Genomic DNA, 17,988 nt, shown 5'->3' with positions numbered 1-17,988 from the left:
TAGGTACTTGTATCTTGAATTAAATGCTCTGCCTCATGGAAGCGCCCACCAACAGATATAATATAGGTATAGCTATGGATGTCAGTCCGCGGGTATTCAGGAAGATTATTCGTATACTTAATATATAGTATTTAAAGGGGGTTTGATTTTGCGTCTGTTAATTGAATTAGAGCACTTGGTTGCTAAGTAGTTTATAACCAGTTAGCAAGTGCTTATTAAGTAATTTGGAGTTGTACCTCTTTAACTTCCTCGATATCACTAATATTTAAAGATATATCCTTAATCTTGTCAAAGCCAAATAAAACATTCTCTGAATCTATATTAATACGGCTGCTGTCTTTGGTTTGTAACTGCTTATTAAGTGGTTAAGAAGCACTTTGAATATTTTATGTGGAAAATTATTAAAGGAACAAGATTGAATTTGAATTTCGTGGTATGTCGTATGGTATTTAAAAGCTGAGGTGCCGCGCCGCTCATGCCAAGCCTGGTGGGGCCGGCTTGCGGCTTCTGAGCAGCGGCACCTGACCTGTGTACTCCACCGCTGGAAGCCAGCGGTGACGGTCTCATATTTGGGATTACTCAGCCAAGCCGATAGACAGCGCCTCGTTCGATCTACACATACATTATTGAGACGAAGGAAACAAGCTAGTGATAGAGGATACGGGATACGGCACTTCGTATTTCGGGATCTACTGAAGCCTCTGCCACTTATTTAACCCGCTATACAGATTGTAGTTTAGAGATCATCACCTTCAATTCAATTCATCCCAGTCACCTTGGTCACCTGACCCGGATTCGAGCCATTAGTCACCTACGTAGCTCATAGAAGGTCGACTTGCTTGCGCCGGTAATACTTGAAGAAGTCAACAACTTCCTCACTGTCGCAAATCCGTGTACTAGACCACCTTTACTTCATATAAAATGCAGAGGGTAATAAAATCATCAACAAGGGCGGGAGTTTCGCTCAAGCGGCAGTCCTTCACTCTCGCAAGATCTATTTATTCCACCACGCAACTCCAGTCGAACTCCGGTACGGTTATGTCAACAATGGGTGGCACATTATTCGTTACCTTAGGCTGACCAACTGAGCAGATAAAGAAGCATCTAGTGTCATTTCATCAAACGAGCAGAAGCAGCCTGCCTCATCAGAACCAAAGCACCACAAACCTCGGGAAACAGTCAAAACCGTGGCCCAAGAGGACGAGGAGCTGCGTAGACGACTGGAAGAAATGTCTGGGGAGGGCGGAGCGGCCGGGATAGAGTATGAGGACGGCAAGCCTCAAACCATGAAGCGCAGTGTTAGGAACAATATGTTTCGCTACATATGATCAATATAAGATAATGGCATCTATTTCTATAAGTTAATCATAGTCGAATCATTTAAAAGAGCAGACGCTTTCATGCATATGGACATTGTGACAAAAATGTGAGTATGCGGGCTCATGCTTGCAAGCAATGTTCTCGGCCACTTTCCCCCCTCACTTATGAGGTGTGCTACCGATATGTAACGATGAGAGCCGAGGCAGGGCGGGCCAATGGCAGCCACGAAGTGTGCCGTTTGCTGGACTCAGTGCCCTAGGTCGAGGAGTATCTGTATAGGACCAAGCAAGCAAAGCTTAATCAGATATTGAGAGGGTTTGACCACGCCAATGCGAAGATAATCAGCGATTTCCAACCATCCCTGCGAGTACACCAGCACCAACCACGCCGCCGTCCGACGCTTCACGCAGAAAGACCGACTTCCCGCTCTTTTGAGGCCCAGTGCGCATAATAAGCCGATCAATGGTTTGCTGGCACATTTCCTTGAAATTGGGGTAATGCTGGATAATACCACCGGTATACGCAACGACAAGTTCTTCCGGGCCAGACTGCCAATCCGCGGGTGTAGGCGAAGGGGAGATTATAGGGACTATGGGTCCTCGAGCTCCGCTTAGGCCGTTTGAATCTGACACTGCCGATTTGCGTTGTGAGGAGAGAGCCGTGATACTGTCGTGCTCAGATGATGCCACATGAGACTCCTGTGGTGAGCCTTCGTGGCTGTCCAACCTCAATTCTATTTCGCCCGCGCATGCTAATAGGCCGACTACCGCGGCAGCTATTAGCCCGGCAGATCGCCTCTGCACAGTTCTGGCGACTTTCCGTAAAACATTTGCAGAGGTAGTGTCCCACCGCCAAGTGTCACCTGGCGGAGGTAAAGAGCAAGTCAACTCATCTGCCAGGCCATGGTCTGAGAGATTACGTGCAACGTTGTCAGATATGTACGATGTTGTCAAGGCGTAATCCTTTGAGAGTTGCGCGGGTAACGCATCCTTCGAGACCCCGGCGACATTGGTCAAATAGTCGATGAAAATAAGCCGGATAAGTTCACCAATATATCTCCCTCCCGTCATGTATTCGAAAGGCTGAAAGCCAGGGCGCGCACTGGCTGCATCCAGTTCCGCGTCCCACTTGGTTACGATGCCCAGTTCGACAAGGGGAGGTAATACACCTGATATTGTCCATTCGGTGTTGACTATGATTTCAGACGTGTCTGGATCGTTTCGCTGCACGTGTTTAACCTTTGCTTCATGCAGGGCGCTCAATTTCATGGGTATGGTGGCATTGCAACCAGTGCCCACGATGATGCCCATCGCAACGCGGCTGTTGGGCAGGGATTTTACAGCATATGCGAGGGAGGCAAGTGTTGCTACCGCATCGTTGGTAATAGCAGAAATCTTCAGTTTCGGTAAGGCGAAAAGCTTCCGGCGCTTCGTCGACGGCTCATCTTCATCGTCGGGCCGTCTTGTGTGCTTTTCGTACCCACTAAGTAGTATTTTCCGGAGATTGAGATCGGAAGTGATTGCGAAGCCCTTGCCCATCGGCATGAGCGTAGCCTCCCCGAGAGATTCTTGCCTGTATTCTGTCAGCGATGTAGCCCGTTGTGAGTCTGTAAACAGAGAGGCGTGACGCACATTATCGGAAAACTGAAGGTAATCCCCATCTCCAACTCTTCCGGAACTGTCCCTTTAGTCACGTCCGAACTTAAGCTCTCCGCCACAACTTCCGCAATGCAGTCGCCAATCCAGGCAAAGAGATCCTCTGCCTTGTCCATTTTCAGGTGCTCTTGAATGGGCCATGCTTTTTCGAGCGTCCGTTTCACACGTTGAGTCTGCGCCTTTTTCAGCGGCCTCTCCGATGCTCGGGTACTAGTCATGTCGGGGTCGGCCGTGTCGCCGAGTAGTTCGATAAAAGCAACTCGTAGATTAGTTCCACCGACGTCAATAGCTAGGTAGCGACCAGTCTCCAGGCCACTGGGTAGTTTCGAAACAGGAGTAGGAAGGAATTGCTGATCTGATTCCAAGGCCAGCTTCCGGTATACACTCGATAGACGGCGGGCCAGCTTGTAGAGCACAGCTTCATCCAGAGCTAGCGGTGATAGAAACTCATCAACCTTCCGTTGGTGTTCCAGGTACGCCCTCACAGAGGGGTCCATCTCCGGGACGTTCTCGTCTTGTTCCTCTTCCTCGTCAATGGGGTCATCTTGTACGATCTCGTGCTCTTCCCCGGTGTGTAGCCCTGAGCCTGTTGGATCCACCGAAGCCATTCCTATGGTGAAGTCGGTACCGCAGAATGGTGGTGCGGGGTGCAGAGAATGCAGCTCGGCGATTTGTTTTGCAAAAGTCTACCGTGTGACTCACAAACTGATGTTCCTCAGGGGTTGCAATCTGGTCTCGTGTACATGAATTTCGCAATTGAAGAGCTGTGGGTGTCTATTCGGGTATATATGTGCACCCTCCTGCTGGAAATCGCTCGAAGACGGGGGACAGGGGTGGGCTAACCCGGGTGGTGGTATATGTGCCCGGGAGGAGGGGGTGGTCTTCGAGTCGGAACCGCGGGAACAGAGAACTTCGAGGAAGAGCTGCGGCCTGGCGACCTAGATACAACAAGTCTGCACAAATGATCAGCTTCGATGTTACAGCAGATTTCGAGCGGGACGCGTGTCTGCAGGAAAATGATGGGGAGGGATGGGACAACGGTCACAATCACCATGCAGGAAGCCAGCATCCGCGCAGAGGGGAATCATGGAAGGCTCGGCCAGGCCGGCACGCACCTCTCACAGTATGTTTGCACTTACCCCGAATACGGCGACAGAAGGTGGTACACAGGAGGCAGGCAGCAGGTGGAATGGAGGAGGAGGGAGCAGAAAGGGCAGCAATTGCGTATTATAGGGAGGGAGAGCTACCTCAGGGAGAAACGAAAGGTTAAAAAGCCACAGGACCAGCCAGCGACAATCCCCACCATTCGGAAGACGAAAAGGAAGGACGAGGCAGGATAGAAGAAGGCAGAGAAAGGCCGCGGAGGCCCAGGGTGGAAAGGGAAGGTTGACAATAAGAGAGGGTGATTTGATGCGATGGAATGCGACCATCAGCCAGGCGATGTGACGCTGTCCGGTCGGCTGGATGCCTGCGAGTCTGGCACGACCATGACCGGATTTGCTACACACTGGCTGCGCCTGTGAATCTTGCCGCAGGAGCACGTAGCATCTCTCTGGAGAGAGTTAGTGCTGTTGCATCTGCCCACGATGGCACGAAGAGCGTCCCGGAGTTTCCCCATTGTCTCCGTTGGTGAAGTCTTACGTAGTCCAGAGATCCAGAGACTCCACATGTCGCCAGTCTTGGTTACTTTTATTAGAACGGTGTCAAAGCACCATACAGAGTAGTCTAGACTAGAGTATAGATATCCTTCACTATCACATTGCATAGACTAGCCCTTCTCCGAAGATACTAGTATAACAAGGCGAACTATTATCGTGACTCCAAAGCTATTTGCCATGTGGTAGCTAGCCGGTGGGGCAGAATCCTGCTACAGACTACAACTACAGTCTTGTCCTCTCGTGACAAGAGCTATACTAATCACCACTCGCTGTGGCTTCAAGGTCGCCCAATCCAAAGAATGGCGCTGGGGATCTGATTTGTTCAGGGTCTGAGTGGATCGATCGGTGAGTGTCCAGGGAGGTGGGATGTTCCCTCCGGCTAAGAGTTCTCTGCATGTCTCACCAGCTCAATACGAGCTCTTTTGAAGCTGGGTTCGTGCCTAGGTTCTTGCAAAGGCGCGAGACGCGAGACGCTCATGGTCTATAAAGTGCTTTGACACTTCGAGAGCAGCATCAGCTCCAGCCACAAGATTGCAACAATGTCAACTGACCCCGCAGGTGATAGTCCGCTTGGCAATGGTCAATGACTGCGTCCAGGAAGGTGGATCTAGGCCTCAGAGCAAATTGACGCGCAATGAATTGTCAGATCTCGGGAAAATGAGGAATTGACGATAGCGCCAGAGTTCTGGAAGCCTCACGGTGAGACGGAGTCAAGCTTGAAATCTTGGGGGTGCACCGGTGGCAGGTGCAAATGTCGTGGCACTGGCACGCCCTCCGAAGTCGGAGATGGCGATCCTGCCTTTTTGGTGAGCCGCGATAGTAGCTCTAGCCTATCCTATCACTATCAATCAGTCCCTTAATTATTCTCCATCGTTGCGTTCGTCCGCCGCTTACTCCCTCCGCGCCGGTCCATTGTCCAAGAAAAGAAAGTCTGATCATGGCCAGGGTCGCTAGCTAGAGTCGTCGTCCCTCATGTGAGCAAACATGCCCAACACAGGAAACAGCTCAATATAACTCTCGAGTTGCCGATACTCCGATGTAGTGATGGTGGGAGTCCTTTCTCGGAAAAATTGGCGCCACATCTTGTGCCTGAGTGTGCGAGAACCTTGGGAGTATGGGTCTATAATCCAGAGCTGGGGCGAACGGTTGTCTGAAACCCGGTGTCGAGTTAAAGGGTATAGGAGTAATCACTTCGCAACTTCTCCTTCACTTGTGGTCCAGACTGGCCGTACAGAACGCGCTAAACTGGACAGAGGAGGTTTCTTCGGTCCCGACCTCAAAGCCTCACGCGCCCCGCGCTATTGTCGCAGCTCATGGCCAAGCATTCAAGGCTGCTGCCAACATCGACTAGTGTTGTACTCATTCAAAATGAATAATCAGCCGCTAATACCACGGATCGAAGCCCCTCCAGGATGGGAGAGGGTTTTCCCCTCATAGTGGCTGTCACGGTGGCACAAACAAGACCCAGCAGCAAAACAAGCTCAGACCTCCAGACTCGTCGAAATCGCATCAATTGCAGACGATACCGCAGATTTTCAAAAACAAGACCAGGCATCCCGTGCTTTTGTGGAACTCCAAATGTTATCGGAGGGTGATCCGTTAGTATTGGAGAGATGGCTTCCTATCGCGGAGCGGAGACGCCGGCGTGAGTTCGAGGAGATTATGGCTAAGGGTCAAGAACGAGCCATACGAGAGGCTCATGCAAAGGATACCGGAGAGCCAATCCCCTGGGTTCTTTCTCGTGTTATGGCTATACAAAGCGATGGTTTTCGATATGAAGATATCCCTCTTACAGAAACCAGTGACTTGGCTTTTCTCACTGATAATCCCCGTTTTCTTGGGCCACCACCGTCCTGGTACAGCGCTTTTGTGGATGCTTGTCGTGGAGGGCCTCTTGCAACAGTAGAAGCTACTAGCTCTTCCGAGCCTTGTACACCCACTCCTGTCTTCCTCCACCAAGGTCTCGTTCTTGCCCTAAAGGCCGGTAACGTGGAGGCGTCACGCTATTTTCTCACTTCTGGGGCTTCTATTGTCCAACAAACGCCGAGGCATATCCTTGGAGCCACCGCGGCTCAGCAAATTGCGCTCTATGAACTTTTAATGGACCATGGCTGGACGCCAAATATTCCAGGTAGCTTGGGTTCCGTTCCCTGCCATCGAGTATCCAGGGCTGATTCATCTTTAAATCCATTGCTGGACGGAGCTTGATTATGCCGTGGTTTTTGCTTGAGCGAATGATTGGCGAACCTCCACGCAGGAAGCCTTCCAAGATGAGCGGCCGAGTTCGTGCGGTACATGCAGAAAAAAAGTCGCATTCTCTTTCGTGGGCATAAGTTGTAGTTATGGCATCTCGATCGTATTGGTGGGCCAAAAGCTGGGTAGCCGTGAGGTATAGATTTGTGTTGTGGTACATAGTAGGAAGGCCCGTCTGGGCGGGTTGTTTTTGCGTGGGCTGCAGTGTGGATCACAAGCTCCGTCATCCCCCACACCACTTCCAGACCCAGTGACCTGGAGACTGGAGTCCAGAGACTCCAGACATCCACCGCCGATCGCCACATCGCGCTCCTTCTCTTGATCTATCTTCCACATTGAACAGCTCTTCTTTTACGTCACCATGGAGAAGACCGCAGAAGATCCAGCTGGCAGGGACCGGCTACCCCTCTTCGGCAGCTCGATCACGCACACTCAGCACCGCCGGGTTTTTCATCGACTTGTCAGCTTCCTCGGTATTGTCTCATGCCTTTGGCTGACTCTCCATTGGCTTCCCATCGCCTTGCCAAAGCTCAGGATATCTTCATGTCATCATCATACTCGACCGGCGCATGATGGGGTTCCCTTCGATGACGCGACGGCCTCCATGAACCCGACTTCCGCGGACTCAGAACGCGTACCGTTCGAAGCTCATATCATGAGTAAATGTCCGGATGCACGGGACTGTATACGGGAGCTTGTCGTGCCGACGATGGAAAGGGTCCACGATAAAGTCGATTTTGACCTCTCCTTTATCGCAAGGTAGGCGCAGCCTCTCCTCATAACCCCCCCGCGGAGAGCTAACCCGTCGGCCAGTATATCGAACCAGTCTTCAGATGTGGACTGTATGCACGGCCCTGGAGAATGCGTCGGAAACATGCTCATGCTCTGCGCTGCGAATCTCCCATTCCCGTCAGAGGGCAACTCTCGTGACGGAAAAACGCCAACTGTTCGATATCTCGGATTCGCCACCTGTCTGATCAGCTCATATGAGGATATTCCGGACAGGACGTTGGTCGAGCAATGTGCTTTGGAGCACGGTATTGACTTCGAGGCCCTGAATGAATGCGTCAGCCAGCAAGATGATAACCCCAATAAGGAACAGGAGGATCGGCCCCTGAGCGGCGTTGCCCTTTTGCGCGAGAGTGCTCGGCATAGCGCGGATCTCGGGGTTCGAACGAGCTGCACCGTTCGGCTTGACGATACCGTATGGTGTGTCCGGGATGGCGGCGTCTGGAAGGACTGTGCGGAGGAAGGCCAGGGAAGTCAAGTTTCCGTCCTTGTGGACGAGATTGAGAAGCTTTGGGGGCAGAGGAATTGAGGTCATAAAAGCCTCGATTCAGAGATCACTGCGGTTCGCCGTTGGCCGCTTTCTGTCTTCGCAGTGTTATGACAATATACGCCTAGCTCGATTTGCTTTTGATATGATGTATGACCTATAGGGCAAGGAAGGAAACGCCCAACCCATATCTACAGATGGCTTTCTTCTAACATCATCTGTTTAATGCAAATGACATACCACCACTTCTTCTAGCTAGGTTTAGAGCCTTTTAAGCAAGCCTAGTGGTCCTAGCCGAGTAGACCTTGGGCTACATCAAGCTGCTTTGTCCTTTCCTCCTGAAAGTATGTACTCTCCAGCACCTGAAACCCTGATTTTGCACATCACTTCTTTTAAATGTACACTCAACAAGGAGAAAAGGCTTCATTCCAGCAGTGACAATAGCTTATCCAATGCCGAGCCATCACCCCCAAAACACTCCAAGTTATTGCCTCACGACATCCATCACTCCCGGCAACAGTCTGCGATGGTTGTGACAGTGAAAATCCAAAACAATTGATGCCTTGCCATGTCCTTCATAGCAGAGCCCCTCTCCCAGACAAACGCCCACTTTCTCTTCCATTTTCTGAGGTACACCTACACCACCCTCAACCTTTGGGATAGCAAAGCTGCCCCTCATACTCCAGCCTTTTACATACCACTCTTTATTACCACAAACCAATCCTCATTAGCCTTCAGAATAGCCATCATGCCCATGCCCGTCCATCACCGCTCCAAAGCCGACCGTCCTGAGAAGAAGGTCGATGACTTGGTCCACAGATACCGTCGTCCCCAAAGCCCCTCCCGCATCTTGCTCGAGGTGCTCAATGACCCAGACAGCTACGCTGTCTTGATCGGTGCTCTCCGCCGCCAGATCTCGCTTGTTAAATGCCGCTCGCAGGACTTTGAAGACGGTCAGGTTACTGCCTACGACAGAGCTTTGCTCATCCTCTCGAACTTTGGAGAGAGCGTGACTGATCCCGGTGCACTCGAGCTCTACTTGACTGAGTTCCTGGGCGTCGTTCCGATCGCGTCTTTCGCGGACGGCAAAGAGGCTATTGCAAAGCACGTTGAGCTGCAGAATGTTTTGGACAGAGGTATGCATACGTCCGTTTATCGCGATAAACCGTCCTAACTACTCAACCTGTAGTCAAAGCCACCCATGAGAACAGAGACACTGCAGCCCCAGCGCCAGACACCGAGTCCGCATTCAAGCGCGAAGGATCCTCCTCCCCCTTCAATATCGATACCGAATATGAGCGCCTCTACCGCTACGATGAGGAAGACACTAGACCCCCGTTCCCACCCGCCATACAAGCGCAGAAGACCGATGTTGATGACCGAGTAACACGTCTCTTGGAGGTCTACCAAAAGGCCAAGGATGATTACTTCACCACCAAAGAGCGAGATGGCTTCGATAGTCTCGACGCGGTTCGCTTCCTCCGCGATTCAGCCGAGAACACGCTCCGTTACCTCCATGCCAACGGGTTGCAGGACAATCTCTGGGTTCCAGACCTAGAGCAGACCTTTGCTACTGCGAGGGACAAGACGGCACAGCTTTTGGGTGGGCGCAAGCGGCACTTCGATGAGGATTTCAGAGGCAGGAAGCGTTCGGTTTATGCCGGTCGACGCCCGGTCAGTCGTAAGCGGGCTCGTCGTATTGTTGACTCGTACCGTCCTCGCGATGGTCATTGAGATAACGCGTTTTTACTGGGAAGATCTATATCGGTTGCGGTAGTGCATAGTTGGGTAGTATCAGGCTATCAACTTCTCCTTTACTTCATGTGTCTGGCTTTTCTTTTCTCCTTCTGATGGAGGTTGCTTTTTTATGGCCGTTGAGCTGGGATGACTAATGTGCGCGAAGCTCCGCTATTGGCTGAGCAATTGGCGCGAGGAACCATCACGGGGGACAGTCACACAGCTTCAAGACGCCCCACGTGCCGCATTCCCAGAGCTTGTTATTTCATTTATTTCGTCTTCTCAATGCTCCTCTAGTCTTTTTGTTCTATCCGTTCCGTTTGTTCGCAGTCTCTCTTTTAGTGTTCCAGCGCAATCAGATATGGGTGTCCAATTTGCATAGCCTCGTACCCCTCCAATACCCTGAAATGTCCTCCTTCCCCTTGGCGGACCCAGCTTCTATCGAAAGCAGCGGCTCATCACCTTCCAATCCTCAATACACCCCGGTCTCTGATGGATCCGTTGATGCGCAGTCCAGCCGTAACCCTGAAGGGCTGTGGAAGCTCCAGACTGACTTCGGCACCGTCCACGATCGGTTCTCCGAAGACGATGGTGACGAGTACAACTACAACGAGGCCCGGCCGAGATTCAGTCGACCCAGAGTGCCAAAGTATACGCCTGTAGAAGAGCAGCATGTTGTAAAAAGGTTTGATCGCAGGCTGGTCCCGTTCCTTGCCCTTCTTTACCTACTCTCTTTTCTAGACCGGTCAAGTTAGTTGCCTTCCCACGGTTTTATGAATCAAACATGCTAACGGTGCTCAGATATTGGAAATGCAAAGATTGCGGGTCTCATGGATGACTTGAAGCTGTCGTCTTCGCAGTATGAATGGCTCTTGACAGCCTTCTATATTACCTACATACTGTTCGAGTGGATGACCCTGCTCTACCGAGTGGTCCCGGCCCATGTATACATCTCCCTCTGTGTCTGCGGATGGGGACTCGTGGCATCATTCCAGTCTCTCGCATCTTCATTCGGAGCTATGGTCTTCTTGCGCGCAGTACTAGGAATCACGGAAGCTGCCTTCGGCCCTGGTGTCCCTTTTTACCTATCCTTGTTTTACAAGCGCGAGGAGCTCGCGTTGCGAACCGGGCTATTCATCTCTGCTGCTCCCTTGGCGTCATCGTTTGCGAGTAGTCTGGCATGGTTGATTGTGAAGTCAAGCAGCGACGGGCCAATTGCACCGTGGCGCTCTTTGTTCCTTGTGGAAGGATTTCCCAGCGTCATCGTCGCCGCCTTTGCTTGGTTTATGATCCCTGACTCGCCCGGGACTGCGGTGTTTCTTGAGCCGCGACAACGGATGGTAGCTCAGTTGCGGATGGGAGACAGCGCCAATCCTAAATATCCTTCCTATCGCAGGAGATTCAATTGGAGTGAAGTTGGAATGACCCTGGCTGATCCGAAGGCATACATTACAGCTGTATGTATCCCCTGCTATTTCCCGGAACCAAAAAACCTGACATACGACAGTTCATGTTCTTCAGCTGCAACGTAGCATTCAGCTCTATGCCCGTCTTCCTCCCAACAATCCTACAAGAGTACGTTCCCTACTACCAAACACATATCAAACTCTAATCTACCGCAGCATGGGCTACACACCCACAAACTCGCAAGCCTTCAGCGCCCCACCGTACCTCTTCGCCTTCATAGTCGTCCTAATAACAGCCTACCTCTCCGACCGCGCGCGCACCCGAAGCCCCTACCTAATAACACACGCTCTCATCTCCGCAACATCCTACGCGACAATCGCCCTCATCGGGACATTCCACGCCTCCCTTTCTGAAAACCTAAGCACGACCATCCGCTACCTCTGCGTCTACCCCGCAACAGCAGGCTTCTTCTCGGCAATAACCCTAATCATAACATGGAGCATGGACAACCGCATGCATAAGGAGGGGAAGGGAGCGAGCGTTGCCATACTCAATGTCATAGGCCAGTGCGGGCCACTTCTGGGGACGAGGCTTTACCCGGAGAGCGATGGACCGCTTTATGTGAGGGGGATGAGTGTCTGCGCTGGGTTTATGGGCCTTGTTGCAGTTTTGGCGGTTGCGTTGAGGGTTTCGTTGCAGAGGGCTAATCGGAAGAGGGATGGAGGCGAGCAGGAGGGTATAGCTGGAGATGGGACGGATAGAGAGCGCGAGGGGCTTATTTTTGCGTCTGAGGCTGAGGGGACTAGACAGAAGGAGGTATTTACTTTTATTATATAGGCCATTTATCAATTTCAGGCTACTCACTCGACACCCAAAAGGACTATTTAGATTATTGGAAAGCACAACTGAAAGGTAATTTTGATTAACTAGAATCAGAACCAAACTCCGTACTGTTTTATCCCAAGTATGCCCGGACCAAACGACCAACGACCAAATGACCAAACAAACAAGCGAAGAAAACAGAAAGAAAGCTCGCTCTGACAAGCAACGCTCGCTCATTCAAGCATAGCCAGTGCCGTGACCAGTATCCCAAGTCCAACCATGTTAGTATTATACAGTCAATGCATAAATATGGACGGTCATTATTTTCAACATCCCCTCACCAACAAACACATTACCCGCACCCCCCTCTCTGAAACTCCGAGAGCTTACCAAGCGGTATGCCCCCCATCAATCATAAGCGTACTCCCCGTCATAAACGAGCTCGCATCACTCAACGCAAACAGCGCCGCCCCCCTAAACTCCTCCGGCGTCGCAAGGCGTCCAAGCATATTCTCCGCCTCCCAAACCCCCTTCGCCGCAGGCTCCTTACGGAAAACCTCCTCGACCATCGGGGTAACAATATGCCCGGGACAGAGCGAGTTCACCCGAATCCCATGCCTCCCCCACTCCATCGCCAGATTCCGACCAAGCTGCACAACAGCCGCCTTGGAAGAGTTATACACGGGACTCGTCATCCCCTTGTTCGCGATATACCCGCTCATACTAGCAACAAGCAAAATTGAGCCCTTCTGCTGGTAATTGAACATCTGCCGCGCCGCCGCAGTGGCGGAATGGAAGACGCCGTTGTAGTTGATGTCCATGACCTCGTGGAGTTTCTCGAGCGAGTGAGAGAGCGCCGGCTCGAGGTAGTTTATTCCCGCTGCGGCGATGAGGCCGTCTAGGCGCCCGTGGTCCGAGGCGATTTTGGAAAAGATGTTGTTTGTTTCGACGGGGTTGCGCACGTCGATGCGGTGGTAGTGCAGGGACCCGCCGTAGTTCTTCTCGGCGTTTTCGCGGGCGAGTTCGTAGTCTGGGTGGGGGACTGTGAGGCGGTCGAGGCAGTATACTATTTATCTGTTAATGTTCATCCATCTCAGAAAGTCGAAGAGGGTGGGGGAGAGGGGGCCAAGTAAACATACCAACAGCACCAGCCTCAAGGAGTGCCTCAGCCATAGCGAGTCCAAGACCCCGTCCACCACCAGTAATAGCATAGACGCGGCCGTGGAGGTCGAATTCGGGGAATCGGTGCGGCTGGGTGTTACCCGAGCTGCGCAGGTTCAGGTCAGGTCTGCGCGCTTGGATGTGGTTCGTGTCTGCGTGCGGGTTGGCAGGGCGGAAGGAGTCCGGGCCGCTGGCGTAGCGGACTGAGGAGATGGATGCAGGAGAGCGGATCTTGGTCCATGAGGAGGAGACGTTGGGGCGAGAATTTGGCAGCGCGCTGGTGCGGGGGAGGGAGCGGGTGATTGTGTTGCGCATTGTGGTGGTGAAGTATGTATTGAGTATGAAAGTAGGGTTGGAGATAGAGAGGGTCTATAGGATGAAGTAGGAAGACCAAGTGCAGAAGCTGGAGGAAGAGAAGACACCCGTTTGCTCGCAAGCGAAAGAGATTGAGAATTAGAGTAGAAATCCGGTATGTTCAGTCTATGGAAGCAGCATCCCAACGTCGAGGAGGGCGAGGGTTTATAAGTCCTCGCAACCGCAAACGTAACCCCTCCCGCATCGTTCAGAGAAATCCCTAGCCACCGAGGGCAAATGGCAAAAATTCGACCAAACCAGGAAAGAGAAAAATAAAAAAAGGGTTTAATCAAAGATTAAAAAAATTCTAGAAGGCCGCGTGACTGAGGTTCCTCCATAATGAAGTCAATCGCGATCCAGAACTGGCGCCATGGAACACTCGACCGGGCGGCCAGATTCCCCAACCTCCGGCAAAGGACTCTCAGAATGTGTCCCAGGTGACCAGATGACCTGGATGTGGAGAGGCTAGAGCGATGCACAGAAAAGGGGAGCGCAGCGGTGAATGGGCAATTGCTGGATAAGCATGGGGTGGGCAGTGGCCACTGCAGGAGGATCGGGGGATGTGCAGAGGGGGAGGGCCAGAAGGGGCTGTGAGCGCAGGAGACCTCTCAGGTGAGCATCGTGAGATTTCAGTTCAGACTTCGAATTACCGGAAGCGGCAATGCCTGGATGGATGGATGGATCGGGGCATGTCAGTTGTCCAGGTGGCCCTGGTGTCCACGGTGTCCACGGTTGGTCCACGAAGACACAAACGGGGCATTCCGAGATATGGAGAATGGAGAATGCTGGGGTCGGTCCGGTGTGCTTCACTGCTTCATCGTCATGTCATAAGAGAAGAACACCGTGGAATTTCTCGATCTTGCAAGATGTCAACATCACCACGACGGAAGTCACGATGTTGAAGTCTGGTGGAGAGGCGTGAATAGCCGGGAGCTGCATCCGCGGGCTCGGGAAGCGTCCAATGGGGAGTTCGGCTCGGAGTCGTGGTGTCATGCTATTTCTGGAGACCTTTCATATCAAACTGTCTCAAGTCAGATGCCGGCATTTCTGCCGGCGAACCATCTTGGTCGAGTGAACCCTGCCGGCCTTGGCAGCACTTTTGACTCTCATCGTTACTTCACACTGTCCATCTCAACGCTGCCTGGGAGAACCGTTACTTGGAGTAGACTTACACTATACGTCTGACGATAGCATTCACCACCAAGGCTATGAATTGCAAAAAGATGGTCAAACAGAGGATTATTATTGCGTTTGCCGACTCCGAGATGCAGACCGGATGCTCGGGTTACCGTATTAGGCAATCCCAGGCCCTACGATGTTCTCGAACGGAATACCCTGGTCGTCAATCGTCCCGTGACATTCTTAATTGATGATTCTGAATCAGTTAAACGGTCAACCGGTAACCCCATGGAAATGCATATCGTTAATCATGTCCTCTAGCGATATCCCATACTCCGTGCTCCAAACTCCGTGCCTTGCTAGTTGCTATGCCTTATTGCCCTTCTAAGATGCCGCCTAGTTCCCCGTGGTCGTCCCAAAGTCCAGCTTCATCAACAGCCGGTCGACCCCTGCTGCTTTGCGCGGCACAAACGAACAGCCATTTGCATGCCAGATTGCCCAGCTTCTGGTGGCGTTCGCGGTCGGCTCGAACATCATTCGCCCCTCTTCTGTCCGGTTATCGTCGATATCCCGCAATCGTGCGATAACCTCGTTGATCCCTGTTTCGGTATCTGATCGCGCCGCCCGGAGCGCTTGCCATACTTCGCGCTCCTCGCTCGCGTAGTCTACCAATGCGTCAACTACACCCTCATCATTTTCCAAATCCACGTTGCGCTGGATGCTCTCTATTCGAACCACGAGAGCTATGAAATAATCGACCTTTTCAAGGAGTCCTCGCAGGGCCTTGGTAAAGGGCGCATCATTGATATACAGCGACTGTACCAGCGAAAACAAGTACCGGCGATGGGCGGCTGTCAGGGCTTCTGGGTCGTGTCGTCTGGGTGCCGCGTCCGAGTCATCTCCTTGGTCGTTTGCGCCGAGGCCGAGAGCTCGGGCCTTTGAGGAAGTCGCAGTCCCTGGTCTAGAACCGGGCCTAGACGCAGTGTCAGATGCGCCCGCTTCTATCCACTCACGAAAGTGCTGCCACGACCCGTTGATGACTTCTCCTTGAAAAAAGCTTCCGATTTCCGAGAGAACAAAAAGAGAGGCACTGCTTGTCGCCCAGATAGCCCGCATCTGGCTCGTTCTGGCGTTTTCGCGTTGTCTTCCCATTTGGAGTTTGCTTCGGCCGAACCGACTGTTACTCCGAGGCGGACCCCACGGGGATGGGTGACTCCGCCGTAGCGGCGTATGCTTCCATAGGTCGCCCAGGCGAATTTGTGCACGTCGTATGCCCAGAAGATACGAATGCACTTTGGAGTAGATGGAAATGTCGGACGCTGACAGGAAGAGGTCTAAAGGCGGGCGCACCTGCACGGACAGCGACGTTGAAGTTGGGAAGAGGAGGTCATCAAAGGAAACACCAGAGGTTTCTGCTGCTAAGCCCGTCCCAGTATCGGCTAGTGACAAGCCCAGACCTTGGGTAGAAGGTGTCGTCTTCAGCGACAGTCGGACAAGCTCCCTGGCGAGGTCAAGTTCATCATCGGCCAGGTCTTCCTCGTTTTGTAAAGAATATAGTTCCGCCCAGGTGTTTGTCAGCGCAGTCGCCACGTCTCCTTCCTTGATAGCAAGACCGTCGATGTTTGAGACCATGTTTCTGGTTGTAGTCTCCGGCCTTCGCTGCCGTTCTCGTAGTCGGGCATCGGCATGTGATACCAATGCTGCGGCGAACTCGCCGCGTCGTAGAAGTAAGAAATCGTGAAGAAGAGAAAGGATTTCCAGGATCTTTGGAAGAGGCAATAATTTAGAGAGGGTGCTCTGTGATAGGGAGGTTCTTATTGAATCAACGGCACTAGACAGCTTTGATACCGATATGGGCGACTTCAGTCCAGCGAGATGGTTGATATGTTCGGCGTGGAGAGTGACTGGCGACGTTAATAGCGCGTCCGAGGAAGTTCCGCTCGTAGGGCCTCGTTTCGCTCGGATCAAGTTCAGGGTTTTTCCTATAAATAATATCGACGCCGCCGTACGCGACGAGACAAATTGAGGAATGAGCTTAGGGTGAGTAACGAATTGAGTAGCTGAGCCGGGCCTTTCATTCTCATCCGTGTCGGCCTCCTGGATGAAGAAGTCGCCCTTGCCCAGGATAGGGAGATTTCCATACAGCAGCCACGTAGAGAGCTGCCTCATCCATGCAGTTTCTGCAGCGCCGATCAAATGTAATGTGATCTCTTCAATGTCCACATATCCAGTTTGCGATTCCCCGCGCAGATGGTCAATCAAAGCCGCGCCGGTGCAGATCTGATTCTGATCGTTCTTGCTCGCCGGCTGTATGAAGCGTCCAATCTCCCAAAGCCACTCTAAACGGCGCGTCCAGGGAGTGAATTCACCAACAACCGTCGCCAGCGGGACTATGCCGTATCCCCCAACATAACCACTATCCTCAACCAAGATAGCCTTTTCCACCTCAAGTATCTTCTTCTGGAATGCGCCGAGATGGTGACTGCGAATGGCAGTAGAAACAGCGCGGCATATGACGGAAGGATGTGAAGAGCATATCAACGCGGTGTGAGTTCGAAGCCCGGCATGGAGACGGCTCAGACGGGCGAGGGAGGCAAGGAGGGCTTTTTCTGGGGGCGAAAGGAGCGGAAAAGATTCTTCAGAGACGGCATCTTCCTCTGCCTGGAAGTTAAAGAGAGACGACTGCTGGCCCGAGAGCGAGAGGAGGATCTCGTGGAGCATGCTGGCGGAAGTTCTCTGTCATTGTAGATACGCGTTATTTAGCCAACCAGCGGTAGAGGGGCAGATAGAGCTAGTTGATTAACTATCGGCATATCGAGCACTCACACTAGGCGAAATGGCTGGTCTCTACTAGAAACTGACTGATGCCGCTGCCAGTACAAAAGCCCACTCCCAAGAATCTCGAGTCGACACATGTAAGAGCGTAGAGGGCGGTTGCTGTCATAGGTAGCTGTATTAGGTATTGTCGCGACGCGCGATAGCTTATCCACAAAGAGTGCGGTGGATGACGATTGCGGCGGAAGAGAGGTGAGGTTGATGCATGAAAATGAATTCCAACTTAGCCGTAGCTAAATACCGGACTTTGAAGCCACATGTGTCCCCGGCTGTCTCGGAGGAAGATCCCATCCACAATCACAGGTGCACTTTATCCACCGAGCAGCAACAACGGCCGCCAAGGCTTGTATTGAGCTCGGAGCGGCGGGAGTTGTGCAGAGCAGCTTATATA

At 52.2% G+C, this 17,988-nt stretch overlaps 9 protein-coding genes across 9 annotated transcripts; 4 read left to right on the top strand and 5 right to left on the bottom strand.

Moving 5' to 3' along the window:
- The first annotated feature begins 774 nt into the window (after positions 1 to 774).
- On the top strand, positions 775 to 1,495 carry BDV17DRAFT_185647 (uncharacterized protein). The gene is made up of 2 exons (XM_073755030.1): positions 775 to 1,030; positions 1,093 to 1,495. Exons 1-2 carry the CDS (start codon positions 922 to 924, stop codon positions 1,326 to 1,328), a joined length of 345 nt encoding a protein of 114 aa, XP_073612300.1. The 5' UTR covers positions 775 to 921; the 3' UTR covers positions 1,329 to 1,495.
- BDV17DRAFT_185615 (hexokinase family protein) lies at positions 1,371 to 3,748 on the bottom strand. The gene is made up of 2 exons (XM_073755028.1): positions 2,952 to 3,748; positions 1,371 to 2,892 (listed from the first exon to the last, which is right to left on the bottom strand). The coding sequence occupies exons 1-2, from the start codon at positions 3,581 to 3,583 to the stop codon at positions 1,662 to 1,664; spliced, it is 1,863 nt and encodes a 620-aa protein (XP_073612299.1). The 5' UTR covers positions 3,584 to 3,748; the 3' UTR covers positions 1,371 to 1,661.
- On the bottom strand, positions 3,667 to 4,557 carry BDV17DRAFT_185643 (uncharacterized protein). Its single transcript, XM_073755029.1, has 2 exons — positions 4,223 to 4,557; positions 3,667 to 3,944 (listed from the first exon to the last, which is right to left on the bottom strand). Exons 1-2 carry the CDS (start codon positions 4,403 to 4,405, stop codon positions 3,750 to 3,752), a joined length of 378 nt encoding a protein of 125 aa, XP_073612298.1. The 5' UTR covers positions 4,406 to 4,557; the 3' UTR covers positions 3,667 to 3,749.
- A 2,606-nt stretch (positions 4,558 to 7,163) lies between these two features.
- Positions 7,164 to 8,429, top strand: BDV17DRAFT_185481 (GILT family protein). The gene is made up of 2 exons (XM_073755025.1): positions 7,164 to 7,645; positions 7,700 to 8,429. Exons 1-2 carry the CDS (start codon positions 7,248 to 7,250, stop codon positions 8,202 to 8,204), a joined length of 903 nt encoding a protein of 300 aa, XP_073612297.1. The 5' UTR covers positions 7,164 to 7,247; the 3' UTR covers positions 8,205 to 8,429.
- On the top strand, positions 8,361 to 10,144 carry BDV17DRAFT_185578 (uncharacterized protein). The gene is made up of 3 exons (XM_073755027.1): positions 8,361 to 8,506; positions 8,901 to 9,298; positions 9,352 to 10,144. Exons 2-3 carry the CDS (start codon positions 8,911 to 8,913, stop codon positions 9,894 to 9,896), a joined length of 933 nt encoding a protein of 310 aa, XP_073612296.1. The 5' UTR covers positions 8,361 to 8,506; positions 8,901 to 8,910; the 3' UTR covers positions 9,897 to 10,144.
- Positions 10,145 to 10,306: 162 nt separating this feature from the next.
- Positions 10,307 to 12,143, top strand: BDV17DRAFT_294518 (putative MFS transporter; the record flags this gene model as incomplete). Its single annotated transcript, XM_073762852.1, has 4 exons — positions 10,307 to 10,649; positions 10,701 to 11,356; positions 11,407 to 11,474; positions 11,522 to 12,143. The coding sequence occupies 4 exons, from the start codon at positions 10,307 to 10,309 to the stop codon at positions 12,141 to 12,143; spliced, it is 1,689 nt and encodes a 562-aa protein (XP_073612295.1).
- A 188-nt stretch (positions 12,144 to 12,331) lies between these two features.
- Positions 12,332 to 13,771, bottom strand: BDV17DRAFT_185468 (putative short chain dehydrogenase/oxidoreductase). Its single transcript, XM_073755024.1, has 2 exons — positions 13,268 to 13,771; positions 12,332 to 13,194 (listed from the first exon to the last, which is right to left on the bottom strand). The coding sequence occupies exons 1-2, from the start codon at positions 13,602 to 13,604 to the stop codon at positions 12,515 to 12,517; spliced, it is 1,017 nt and encodes a 338-aa protein (XP_073612294.1). The 5' UTR covers positions 13,605 to 13,771; the 3' UTR covers positions 12,332 to 12,514.
- BDV17DRAFT_185467 (uncharacterized protein) lies at positions 13,772 to 14,627 on the bottom strand. Its single transcript, XM_073755023.1, has 2 exons — positions 14,294 to 14,627; positions 13,772 to 14,231 (listed from the first exon to the last, which is right to left on the bottom strand). The coding sequence occupies exons 1-2, from the start codon at positions 14,401 to 14,403 to the stop codon at positions 13,940 to 13,942; spliced, it is 402 nt and encodes a 133-aa protein (XP_073612293.1). The 5' UTR covers positions 14,404 to 14,627; the 3' UTR covers positions 13,772 to 13,939.
- A 225-nt stretch (positions 14,628 to 14,852) lies between these two features.
- Positions 14,853 to 17,854, bottom strand: BDV17DRAFT_185536 (putative gamma-tubulin complex component GCP4). The gene has a single exon (XM_073755026.1). It carries the CDS (start codon positions 17,481 to 17,483, stop codon positions 15,159 to 15,161), a length of 2,325 nt encoding a protein of 774 aa, XP_073612292.1. The 5' UTR covers positions 17,484 to 17,854; the 3' UTR covers positions 14,853 to 15,158.
- Between the last annotated feature and the right edge of the window lie 134 nt (positions 17,855 to 17,988).

The sequence above is a fragment of the Aspergillus undulatus genome (assembly GCF_047715775.1).
Source record: "Aspergillus undulatus strain CBS 261.88 unplaced genomic scaffold BDV17scaffold_54, whole genome shotgun sequence".
NCBI classification, from domain to species: Eukaryota; Fungi; Ascomycota; class Eurotiomycetes; order Eurotiales; family Aspergillaceae; genus Aspergillus; species Aspergillus undulatus.
This window is presented reverse-complemented; position numbering and strand designations above follow the sequence as displayed.

What these genes read in the sequence shown, in the direction of transcription:
- BDV17DRAFT_185647 (XM_073755030.1), top strand. Translation starts at nt 922, where the DNA reads ATGCAGAGGGTAATAAAATCATCAACAAGGGCGGGAGTTTCGCTCAAG. An exon ending in GCAACTCCAGTCGAACTCCG is followed by an intron (nt 1,031 to 1,092) that starts GTACGGTTATGT and finishes CCAACTGAGCAG; the next exon opens with ATAAAGAAGCATCTAGTGTC.
- BDV17DRAFT_185615 (XM_073755028.1), bottom strand. Translation starts at nt 3,583, where the DNA reads ATGGCTTCGGTGGATCCAACAGGCTCAGGGCTACACACCGGGGAAGAG. An exon ending in ACCTTCAGTTTTCCGATAAT is followed by an intron (nt 2,893 to 2,951) that starts GTGCGTCACGCC and finishes GACAGAATACAG; the next exon opens with GCAAGAATCTCTCGGGGAGG.
- BDV17DRAFT_185643 (XM_073755029.1), bottom strand. Translation starts at nt 4,405, where the DNA reads ATGGTCGCATTCCATCGCATCAAATCACCCTCTCTTATTGTCAACCTT. An exon ending in ACCTTTCGTTTCTCCCTGAG is followed by an intron (nt 3,945 to 4,222) that starts GTAGCTCTCCCT and finishes GTAACATCGAAG; the next exon opens with CTGATCATTTGTGCAGACTT.
- BDV17DRAFT_185481 (XM_073755025.1), top strand. Translation starts at nt 7,248, where the DNA reads ATGGAGAAGACCGCAGAAGATCCAGCTGGCAGGGACCGGCTACCCCTC. An exon ending in GACCTCTCCTTTATCGCAAG is followed by an intron (nt 7,646 to 7,699) that starts GTAGGCGCAGCC and finishes CCCGTCGGCCAG; the next exon opens with TATATCGAACCAGTCTTCAG.
- BDV17DRAFT_185578 (XM_073755027.1), top strand. Translation starts at nt 8,911, where the DNA reads ATGCCCATGCCCGTCCATCACCGCTCCAAAGCCGACCGTCCTGAGAAG. An exon ending in GCAGAATGTTTTGGACAGAG is followed by an intron (nt 9,299 to 9,351) that starts GTATGCATACGT and finishes CTCAACCTGTAG; the next exon opens with TCAAAGCCACCCATGAGAAC.
- BDV17DRAFT_185468 (XM_073755024.1), bottom strand. Translation starts at nt 13,604, where the DNA reads ATGCGCAACACAATCACCCGCTCCCTCCCCCGCACCAGCGCGCTGCCA. An exon ending in CCTTGAGGCTGGTGCTGTTG is followed by an intron (nt 13,195 to 13,267) that starts GTATGTTTACTT and finishes ACAGATAAATAG; the next exon opens with TATACTGCCTCGACCGCCTC.
- BDV17DRAFT_185467 (XM_073755023.1), bottom strand. Translation starts at nt 14,403, where the DNA reads ATGCCCCGTTTGTGTCTTCGTGGACCAACCGTGGACACCGTGGACACC. An exon ending in TCCAGGCATTGCCGCTTCCG is followed by an intron (nt 14,232 to 14,293) that starts GTAATTCGAAGT and finishes CTGCGCTCACAG; the next exon opens with CCCCTTCTGGCCCTCCCCCT.
- BDV17DRAFT_185536 (XM_073755026.1), bottom strand. Translation starts at nt 17,483, where the DNA reads ATGCTCCACGAGATCCTCCTCTCGCTCTCGGGCCAGCAGTCGTCTCTC.